Source organism: Perkinsus marinus (assembly GCF_000006405.1).
Source record: "Perkinsus marinus ATCC 50983 genomic scaffold scf_1104296934654, whole genome shotgun sequence".
NCBI classification, from domain to species: Eukaryota; Perkinsozoa; order Perkinsida; family Perkinsidae; genus Perkinsus; species Perkinsus marinus.
In genome coordinates this window covers 33,278-44,491 of record NW_003214682.1, presented here as the reverse complement: position 1 = coordinate 44,491, position 11,214 = coordinate 33,278, and the positions used below count along the sequence as shown (strand labels likewise).

At 42.3% G+C, this 11,214-nt stretch overlaps 3 protein-coding genes across 3 annotated transcripts; 1 reads left to right on the top strand and 2 right to left on the bottom strand.

The window, feature by feature from the left end:
- Positions 1 to 787: 787 nt before the first annotated feature.
- On the top strand, positions 788 to 2,822 carry Pmar_PMAR017448 (nep1, putative). The gene is made up of 6 exons (XM_002784722.1): positions 788 to 947; positions 1,273 to 1,482; positions 1,836 to 1,941; positions 2,007 to 2,108; positions 2,156 to 2,271; positions 2,660 to 2,822. Exons 1-6 carry the CDS (start codon positions 807 to 809, stop codon positions 2,780 to 2,782), a joined length of 798 nt encoding a protein of 265 aa, XP_002784768.1. The 5' UTR covers positions 788 to 806; the 3' UTR covers positions 2,783 to 2,822.
- Positions 2,823 to 3,999: 1,177 nt separating this feature from the next.
- Pmar_PMAR017447 (conserved hypothetical protein) lies at positions 4,000 to 5,168 on the bottom strand. The gene has a single exon (XM_002784721.1). The coding sequence runs from the start codon at positions 5,153 to 5,155 to the stop codon at positions 4,337 to 4,339; it is 819 nt and encodes a 272-aa protein (XP_002784767.1). The 5' UTR covers positions 5,156 to 5,168; the 3' UTR covers positions 4,000 to 4,336.
- A 3,502-nt stretch (positions 5,169 to 8,670) lies between these two features.
- On the bottom strand, positions 8,671 to 10,466 carry Pmar_PMAR017446 (hypothetical protein; the record flags this gene model as incomplete). The annotated part of the gene is made up of 4 exons (XM_002784720.1): positions 8,671 to 8,694; positions 8,998 to 9,159; positions 9,743 to 9,837; positions 10,397 to 10,466. The coding sequence occupies 4 exons, from the start codon at positions 10,464 to 10,466 to the stop codon at positions 8,671 to 8,673; spliced, it is 351 nt and encodes a 116-aa protein (XP_002784766.1).
- Between the last annotated feature and the right edge of the window lie 748 nt (positions 10,467 to 11,214).

The window sequence follows — 11,214 nt, the reverse complement described above, 5'->3', positions numbered from 1 at the left end:
GTTTTCGTCCCCATCTCGGGAGTGATTCTCACGTGTTAAACACCGAGTATTCCCCCAGCTCGGATGAAACGGTGGATCTCCGTTGAATACAGAACGAGTTGAGTCATCACAAACAATACAGATTTCTCAGGTTTGCGCACTTTCTTCTACGCGTAGCTTCACAAAATATTTCTCACATACCCTCTTTCAACGGAACTAATCCTCCCTTTCGTCACTATTCGAACGGCTCTGTACATACCATTGTACACTGACAAGGCCCGGCCTTGGAGGCCGCGGATTCTCACAAACAAGGTCACCATGGGGGTGTCCAAAAAGCACAGCAGTCCGCTCTCCTGCCCTGGTCATCATCGGAGGACTTCACATTGCGACAAGATGGATCGACGAGTATGGTTGCGGCTTACAGGTCCGACCATCGACAAAACTTGTACGGGAGGTTGTGTGAGGGAAGTCACGGACCTTCGGCCCGCTACCAATGCCAGTAGTGTCTAACTCTCTATACCGCGCCGAATCGATACTTAATTCGTTGGCACCCCTCATTCATAGCGCCTACCGTCAGTGGAACGCATGTCAGTGCTTTCGGGCGCGCGCTTAATTTCATGGCGCGTGACAAATACGCTCGATATGGTACTTGAGGAGTAAAAATCCGCAGTTCAGCCACAACAAATTCATGATACTGGTCACAAAATTATTGCTAATCCTCGATGGTCGAAATCACTCCGGTTCAGCGCCTGGAATGTCTAATTGAGAAATGCTCTTATTGCGAACCTACAACCGGGTCTCTTCTTGTAGTGTGACATTAGGAAGGTATGTCAGCCGTGAAGCGAGCTCGTACAGAGGAGCGTTCCAGTAGCCGAAGTGACGCTCTAGTCGGCCATACTGTCGACGAAGCCAAGGCGCTCATACCGCGCACGCCCGAGGAAAAAACCACTGGGAAAAGACTTGTTGTGGTAGTGCAGTGGGACTCCCACTGTGGGAGGGAATCTATTATGGTGTAGCTCGGTGTAGCTATTTGTTTGATTGGTTAAGGTTGATGAACATTTCACTTGTGACTCGTATAATCTACCATGTCAAACGTGTATAATTCTGTTTCCAAAAAAAATGGTGTAGCTCGGCAACTGTTCAGCTCTGATTTCCTGAAGTTTTGGTATGAAAAGTACAGTTTTCTGTAATAATATTCTTGGTGCAAAATCCGAGCTATTGTTGAGACAAGCATGTTTTAAAAATTCATTGAAAAAATCTGACCCCTTGCTGGTCACGTCTTGATGGTGGTAGGTCTTAGAAAAAGCAGCTCTCGAGGTTGTTCAAGTGAAGGGCAAATACGAGTTGTTGAACAGCGACGATCACAAGAATATCCTGGCGAAATCGGGAAAGGACATTTCCGCATATCGGCCGGACATAACCCATCAGTGCTTGATGATGTTGTTGGATAGTCCCTTGAATAAAGCGGGGAAGCTACTTATCTATGTTCACACTATGAACAATGTAATATGGTGGAGAGTTAGTTTTCATCGATGAATTGGTATAGTGGTAAAATTGTTGGCTAATAAGGCAGAGGAGGCTGGTTCGAATCTTGGCGTTGTCCTCTGTCTATCACCCATCTGGTGCCCTTGATAGAACTTTGTGCTCACTACAACCACTACTAAAATTATATAATGGAGTTTCACGTGAATGCGGTATTCGCGGTATGAAGTGAATTGAAAATTCTTGGCGAATTGTATCGAGGAAATCACCCCATTTGCGTTATGGTGGAGTAAAATGTGAAATATTTTCCCACTAGTGTTTTCCATACAATACTATACGATTCTACTACTATTGAACTATATCATTATGACAAGGTTCTCATCGAAGTCAGCCCCGCCTTGCGAATGCCTCGAACCTTCAAAAGGTTCTCCGGCCTAATCGTCGAGCTCCTCAACAAGAACAAGATACGAGCGGCCAACAGTAATAATAATAATAGAAGCATCACTGAAAATCTTCGCTGTGCGCAAAATATTATCCTAATTCAGGTAGTGAGATTCTTATGAAGGTTATTGCGAATCCTATACAGAAATATCTTCCAGCTGGTGGCATCAAATGCGGATTGTCAGTAGATGGTCGGCTTCTCACCTGTAGTTGTTTTACTTTATATATATTATTCGCATATGGTCCCGTGTAGGTCCGCAGTGGTTGAAGTATCATGACGATACCAAAGATTCAAAAGGCCACTGCTTGATAGATACAGTCCCGGTAACTGTGGTCATCGGTGCTGTAGCCCATGGAGAGCCTTGCTCGGTGAGTAGTTTGGTGACACTGCCAGTGTCACCATATGTGAATGGGCATTACCGTCTGAGAATAGTGTGTACAATTTAATACGAGGAGGCCTATCGCTTCGTGATCAGTGTTGGAGTAGGAATATATGTAATCGCTTTCCTCAGCTACTGAGCTCAGGAGTTTCCTATACAGTGTTGGAGTAGGAATATATGTAATCGCTTTCCTCAGCTGCTGAGCTCAGGAGTTTCCTATATAGTGTTGGAGTAGGAATATATGTAATCGCTTTCCTCAGCTGCTGAGCTCAGGAGTTTACTACGAATTCGGGTAGGAGTGCAGAATTTTTCATATGAAGATGACCATGTGCATATTTTCCCACACTGCTTTGTGATTGTATTGTATTTATGTTCAGGAGCCTCGGTTCGGTGGTGACTACGTTGAAGAGACCATCGCCATCTCGAATCACGGCCTCAGTGCTGCTATCTGTTGTGCTAAGCTTACCTGTGCTTTAGAAGATCGATGGAATATCATCTAAAGCCACCGCCACCACCACGTTATCTACTACGTTCTCCAAACAGAAATGATTTCTTGTGTTCATACATAGTCATCGGGAGAACCGGCCTGACCTTAGAAGATCCTCAGCGTCGTTGCTATGTGCATTGCCCATCACATACTTGTTGGGAAGAGTCAACATAACGATAGGAGAGAAATCAGACTCAATTGATCATGTTGTCGTTATCAGATAGTAACCAGCAAAACGGTCGGATCGATCAGAGATATGAGGATGTTGCATATCGTTCAGTTGAGGACACGAAAATACTGCAGAAATGGAATCTGCCAGGAATTTCGTTTATGTGTGGTATTTTAGTGACATTTTATCTCGGCGAGTAGGGACAGCATGAGAGTGTTTAAACTATCATTGGAATTTTTTTCAAGGAAAAACGAATTCTCATATTTTTTCAAAAAATATAATAATTCGTTTTTTTTCATTTCTCTCACTGATACTACGTATTTTAATGTGTATTTCCGAACGAATCACTAATAGAGATTACACAATTCCAAGTTATCACCATCACAGAAAGAACGCCAAGAGCTTCAGAATTGGCTATTCGCACGCTCTAAGGAGCTACTAGGATTAGGCCCTTCTCCCTATAGTATATACAGTGACCATTATATCGTGGCAAATCGATCAAGCTGATCGAAAGTATTATTATGTTTGTGATTTTGCAACCCAACGCCTACTAGACAACGCGGCTTACTTAGACCCACCTCGACGTACATTATCCCCCGAGAGATCAGTTTTAGCATATTAAATTGTCTACTGTCATCATGCCAATGAGTTTTCTCCACAGAGCGAGATAACGCCTCGGCAGGATCCGCTTCCACAGCTGCGGGGCTCTACGACCACAGCACAAGCGCTTAGTGTGTTGATCCTAAGCATTATTATGTCTGCAATTCAATTAATCATCACCATTGTGAGGGGAAAACATGCACTTTTTCGATTATATGAGAATCCCGGGGGATTCTTGTTTGAGGAAACTCCTGAGCTTGGCTGAATAGAGCCATCGTATTTTCCAGTATTGATCGTTAGTAGTCACAGAATTGTTGATATTTTCACCAAGTCGCATTCGAACTGTTCTTGTCACCAATACGCTCTTAACTGTGTTGAGTGTTTCTAATAATGTAAAAATGTTCACCTCCCTATCATCAAACACAAGCCTCATGTAGTTCAGTACAGAAGAACCGTCAAACTACTGCAGAGTACGTTAACAACAGCAGTAGTAATGTAACCAAGAGAGTGTTGAATACAGAAAGAGCCCGATAAATACCTCCTTACGAGCTTTTGCAGTACAGAAGGTCGACAGCGTCGTTACTATCAACAACCAAGACTATTGAATAGGTTGGTAACAGCTTGATAACACTAAACAGCTACGCGAAACGCAAACATTAGCAACAACAACAACAAAATGAAATTATACTATGGGGCCAGAGCTCTCCTAAGAATAGGTGTTGCCGACTTTCACAGGCATCGTATTTTGCAGCAGATGCACCAACGGTATATAGAATCAACACGATGACCACAACAGTCTCACAATAGGAGGTCTCCAAGAGCCATACTGTACTTTAAATGAGTCTGAGCATACGGGTCGCAGACTTCAACTTGCCTCGCTTTTTGCGGTACATATTCTCTTACACGACGTCGATGACGATGAGACCGACGCGGGGGGCGAGGGTTGGTAGGAGCGGGGAATTCCAATGATCGACCCGAACCCAATTCGAATAACTTCGGTCTGAACTCTTCATCAGCAGCGTTCACTGGGCTCTCTCTGAGATGATCGATTTGAGTTTGAAGGCCCTGATTCTTGGCTGGCTCGACAGCTAACGGCAAGTGACCATTGATAACCAAACCATTGAAACCGTCGACCATCTTCTGAGCGTAAACCTCATCAGCAAAATTGATGAAGGCGAAACCAACAGCTTCATGAGTCTTGAAATTCAGGGGGACATACAGGAAATCAAAGGCGCCCTCGAAACCAGCTTCTTGCAGTACTTTCTCGAGGTAGTTGACATTAACGTGTGGTTGTAAATTATGTATCATAACAGTAGTGAACTCCTTGTGATCTATTTGTGAAGATGAAATACAAGTAGCAGTGGTTTCGTCATCAGAACCAACCCTATATGAAGATCTACGAGGCTCACGTTGGAATCTCGTACAAGAGCGACTTCTAGGGCGACACCCGCACTCCTCACGTGGCTCGAGGAGAGTCATTTCTCCGGGACCACCAAAGTGTAGGAATGTATTGTACAACTCGCAATCTAAGTTGCAGTCAATACTTGAGGAATAAGTGTTGGCGGTATTTCTCGATGTTGTTGATGATGATGGTGAAGAAATAGTTGAAGAACACATTGCTACGAACTCGAGAAAATAACTGGAAAAAAGTCAAAATATTTCCCAAAAAAATCACAAAAATTAACGAAAATACTAGTAAGGGCTTCAAACACCGAATTAGGGAGAAACGATGGTAAACTTCTCCCATACGCGAAACTCAGACAAGGGGCTATAATAGACTCAAAAGTTTCAAATTTTTTCACGAACAACCACCTCGAATATCAGAAAATCACTACGTTAGCTCTCTCATAACTAAAGGGGGTCATCATGGAAATTTTCTAGTGTCAATTCTAATCCTCATTTCCTCAAGGGAAACGCTATCGTCATTCACAGCCTTAATCTGTCACATTTCCATCAATTCTCAGCTTAGCAAAGAACACAACTTTCAACGGCCATACACCGTTTAAATGTCGAATTGAAAATCGCCACCCTCGTAAAACCAATAGCTTAACACATTCGGTTGAGACGTACAGAGACTGTACCGCTAACGAAATTTAGTAGACAGGAAGCACACAAGAATCTTGCACGCATGCACACGACCCTGTCACGTTCAGATTTTCCCTATACTAGTGATGCGACAACTACACTATGATGGAAGCTCTGCTCACTCTCATCTCATCGGTCTTCTTACTCTCCCTCTTCGTCCTGCTCCTCTTCCTCTTCGTCCTGCTCCTCTTCCTCTTCGTCCTGCTCCTCTTCCTCTTCTACTATGGACTACGACTCTGACGTCTCTGACGCCTCTGACGCTCTACGACTGCCCCCTCTTCTTGTAACTCCAACCAGTCGGTGGCTACTATTACTAGTAGCGTGTCGGTAATCACTTTTAGTAGCGACAGCGACACCGCTACTATTCCTCTTATCATATTAGAGTGATTGACATGCTAGTTCCTGTTCCTGTTTCTATTATTAGTCAAGTTGATTTGCATATTCAATTAATGTTTATTGTCTGATGAATCGGATTACGTTTACAATACTAATGAAATTCTTGTGGTGGTTTGGTGTGGTGTGTGTTTCGTCGGGTTTCGGGCCATCATGCCAACCGCCCGATTTCAATTCCTTGTCTTGTCATTATTCTTAATTTATTCGCGACTTATAAGTTATAAGTCGCGAGTTATATGTTATAACGAATCGATAAAATGACTTGCGTTAGTTGATGAGTTTCAGATATATAAATATGATCGAAATAGTGGTCAGGTAAGTTGCATAAACTTCCCGCTGCGCCATGAAATTGGTAAAGGATCCGAGTTCGATCCCTGGTTTAAACATTCGCAAACTTACGCATCCAGGTTCGACACGGGTGTTGTCATTTTCCCATGATTTCCTTACATACGTGTACCACTTATTACTAATTTAAAAGCGTCGTTCCTCAATAATCATTAACCCGTTATCATTAGACTTAACTCAACGACTTACCATGAAACTAGAAAGTTTCTAGTAGAAACTAGAAACTAGAAACTAATAGTTTCTAGTAATAGTATTACAATTAGCCATAGCACTGCTCTACTTCCCCCCTTTTCACCATCGACCGCCACCCCTCATATGTCTTGCTGGCGGTACGTTCAGGAAAGTAATTTTCCTGAATGTACAGCCACGCCTTACCGCACCTCCTCACTGCCATCACCAACCTACGCTTATCATCGTCGTCCCATCTCTGGTAACAACGAGTAGAGTCCTTTTTTAGAGTCAGGGCCGCCATAGTACCGCATCGCATCTCTAAGCGCCATTTGGGCGTAGTAATACCCCGGCATCAGTGGTGGTGGTGGTGGACGACGAGGTTGGTGGAGTGGTAGTGGTGGAAGAAGGAAAGGTTCATGTTTTGTAATTTCGTGTTTAGTAACCGTGTGAGTAGTAGTAGTAATAGTAGCCTTGGCAATAGTGTCGTCCCATTCACTTTGCTTGACAAGTGGCGGAGGTAGGGGGGAGGGGAGAGGTTCTTCATCTTATTACCTGTCATTTCCAACAAGGATTTCCCAATATCATCAGTGACGCTTGCGTGCAATTAGTGGTGAGCATAGCTAACGGAGGGCGCAGCGCACTTCGCATGAACCATACTAAAATTGTCAACATATCAATTTTTTATAAGTTCTTAAGACAGTCGTAGTAGTGACTTCTCACGAGTGCGGAAATGATGAAATCCTCAAAGCTTCTGGTGAACAGACTGTTCAGAACAGTGTGTTACGTTTGTACGATAATTTATTCAGCGGAGCGAAGTGATTTTTTTCAATGAATAGGAATACGGGAATCTCCGCTGAAATACACATGGTGACAGTCTGCAAATACTGCTGCTATAAACAGTCATGATCTCGCTGAAAAGTGCTCTCATCTGGCCGATTCACATCGTAGAAAATTTTTTCTAAATCCTATCAAATCGTTGATGAAGAGCCAGGAGTACCTGACTAGTGAGAAGGTACTATAAGCGGTGGAGTGAAAAAGTCACGAACGTTTAAGATATCAACGGGCTATGAGCTCCATAAACTGGAGTTTCACGATTACCCGCTTTAAGCGAAGTGGCGTAATACTCCATGTAAAAAGCGCGATGTTCGCGACACGCTGTGAATTGAAAACACTTCGTGAATTACATCGAACAAATCACCCCATTTAACGTGAAACACCCACAGCGAAGTGAAATATGTTATTCATATCACTAGGGTGAAACTCCATCGTCAACTTCAACACAATTCACATTCTCATCATGTCGGGAAAATCCTCGTATATTCATCAACATCATATTCTTTTCCCGTAACCGGACATCTTATTCTCCCACTCCTCCCCACTGAGCCGTTTCCTTTTAATAGCAACGCCATGCACTGCGATGATACAACATGACCACCTGGGCTCGCCAACGCTTGCTCCTAAACGACAATTCATCTCATTGGAGTTTCACCCGTGACATGGAAAACACTAGTAGAAAACATATTTCACGACTATTCCAAGGCGCAAGTATCGCGTTTTTCACCGAGTTTTACGACGCCACTTCACGTAAAACGGGTCGTGAACATGGTCAACCACATGTGTTGGTGGCAATATGAAAACTGCGAGCAAATTAGGTTACGTCCTATACACGTTCGTATATAAACTCCTATTACTAATGAGGAAACTTTCGAGCTCAGCAGCTGAGGAAAGCGATACACCTTACTAGCCGATTACTTTCCCAGTCAAACTTACCCAGACACACGTGTATGCTGAGAATTCGAGGAGAAAATTTTACACCAATTTTCGAATTCCCACTGGCATAGCCCTGGAACTGGGAGGTTTTATCATGTAAAGCATAACAATACAACCGACCAACGTATCGAGCGGAGCAGAAAATCATCCAGGAACCTATAATGTTCCCGGCTAGGAACACATTCTTCAATCAGTTTCCCATGTAAATGTCATCATCACATTAGTAACATCATTTTCCCCATTGTTACCAAATCCTGGGGAGACGTTATTTCTCGACACTAAATGGGTGCTCGAATTCGGAGAAGCACGCATACTATCAACTATGATGATTCATATTTCTGACAGCACTACTATACGGACCAGAATGGCTACTTATCGGAATTTCCACATAACTAACACAAGATACAAATGCATCCACTGACAACGGCCAGCGCGGCGATTGTCAAATGCACATGCCCAACTACATGTGTTGATAAGAATATGAAAATTCTATGAGGAAATTTAGGGATTTTCTCATTGGTTTCTGCTACCAGGATTCGTATATGAACTTCTTTAAAAAATGTGTTTGTATATTCATAAATTTTCATATTGTCACCAACACATGTGGTTGACCATGTGCATATTTCACCACACACTAGTTCTAACTCTCAAAAATTTTCTATCAAAAAAACTGTAAACTTTCATTTTCCACTTACCATAATTCTCCCCGTATAAGGGCACACCAGGTGGCTTCTCAGCCTAGTTGGGTGCTCCATGCCTTTCTGGAAACCCCACGAATGGCACAAAGGATCGCAACACGGACAAGTCGAATTTGCATTGCTCAAACATGTCGGGCTCGCTAACGCGAAGACCCCCGCCTGAAAAAGAATTCCAAAAACTCACTCACCTGAGCTCAGGGCGTAAACTACTGAGAACCCTATATATAACGATTAAACTATTTTTCAGTACTAACTTCGGTATTGATATATTTCCATTGAAGTTTCACGACCCGTTTTACGTCAAGTGGCGTATGTTGATGATACGCATTAGTCGTGAAACATATATTTTCACGAGTGTTTTCATATCACTAGGGTCAAGAAGCTCCATTGATGAGAAATGTGTACCCCGAAAACAAAAGAATTCGTTTTTTTCATTTCTCTCACTGATACTACGTATTTTAATGTGCATTTCTGAACGAAACACTAGTAGAGATTACACAATTCCAAGTTATCACCATCACAGAAAGAACGCCAAGTGCTTCAGAATAGGCTATTCGCACGCTCTGAGGAGCTACTAGGATTAGACCCTTTTCCCTATTGTATATACAGTTACCATTATATCGTGGCAAATCGATCAAGCTGATCGAAAGTATGTTTGTGATTAAATTAACCATCACCATCACGCTCACAGAAAATTTTGAGTACACTCTACAGTGACCCGAAATCGAATGACCATTCCTACCCTCACAAGAAGCTCCAGCATAGAGCTGTTTTCTGCCACGGCTGGATCATCGTTGTAATACACAAATCGTGTATAGATATCAAGTTGCTCAAGAACTGCGGTAAGTCTGATATGAGAAATACTCACACGTAAAACCAAACGTAACAACGCTTATAATCAGCGTTAACAAACTCATATGTGAAAACAAACATAACAATTCTTATATTCAACGTTAACAAATTCACATGTGAAAACTGAATGTCACTTAACGACATGGAAAAACAAATGACAAACCAAATCGATGAAAACTGGTCGTATCGTATTTCGCAACTCCATTTTAAAAATTCGAGTTGACTTTTTCCAAATTTTCAGCAATTTTCATTTTTTATGAGTAATTTATGAAAAAAACAACTGATTGAAATTTTTTACGATTTTCATTCTTGTATAATTCGTATATAACACAAATATACATATATTATTTACTTTTATCACACGAGGAAAATCAGTGAGCACCACGAGACTTTTCTGGCGAGAGCCGTTGATCCCAACATTATTGCCATTCTAACCGCTATCAATGGAGTTTCACCCTAGTGATGTGAAAAACACATTTCACATTTCACTTCGCGTGAACCGGGTGAAACTCCAATTACATATAAATGTCATGTTCTAACCTACCTCGCGTTCGCCGTCGACGAGCTCTGTATGCACCAGAACGATCCTTTGTCATCACCAACAAGATGCTCATGTTTTCCACGAATTCCACAGCTAATGATGCGACAAGCAAACTCTATATACGGACCTGAAACCGTAGTATCGCTTAACGCTGATTCTGAACCGCTCAAACAGAGTGTGATAAAAAGTATATGCATATGGTCAACTACATGTGATGTTTGTTCCGACCAGTCAACCCCACTTGAAACGAAGTGAACTGTGTTAAATGTGGTTGTCCTATGACGTGATGTGTCTCTGGAACTCGACATAAGGAGAGAGAAGGCAAGGGGAACCACCATATAGGTAATGAGGTGCACGCATACACATGTGGTGTCCTCAGGGTTAGCTGTTGGCAACAGCCTGTTGTCTCGACTAGTCGTATATTTGGTGTTTTGTGAATGATTCACTACCAAGTCCTGAGTGGTATACACTAGTGACTTGGCTTAACTTGTACACCACCGTGACGTACTACCCTAGTACTACTACGACTAGACGAGGGCCCCATAGCGATACAATCACTTTTAATCAAGGCATGGAAGCTTAACTAGATCTACCCATTGCCGCTATCGTACATAAACAATAGTAGTACTATTGTTTATGTACTATTATAGTATCGCTCGTTCAAGATATCACGCCTATAAGCTGTGACACGCATCAATGTGTTAGTAAAAATAATATAGAAACGACGAGGAAATTTTCGTAGTTTTTGTACAATTTTTTCCGTGAATTTTCATAAATTTTCGTAAAACTGTAAAATTTTCACCATTAGTGTAACGAGGAAA

Coding starts and splice junctions, on each gene's coding strand:
- Pmar_PMAR017448 (XM_002784722.1), top strand. CDS start 807: ATGTCAGCCGTGAAGCGAGCTCGTACAGAGGAGCGTTCCAGTAGCCGA. Junction 1,942..2,006: donor CAAGATACGAGCGGCCAACA/GTAATAATAATA, acceptor ATCCTAATTCAG/GTAGTGAGATTCTTATGAAG. Junction 2,109..2,155: donor AGATGGTCGGCTTCTCACCT/GTAGTTGTTTTA, acceptor GGTCCCGTGTAG/GTCCGCAGTGGTTGAAGTAT.
- Pmar_PMAR017447 (XM_002784721.1), bottom strand. CDS start 5,155: ATGTGTTCTTCAACTATTTCTTCACCATCATCATCAACAACATCGAGA.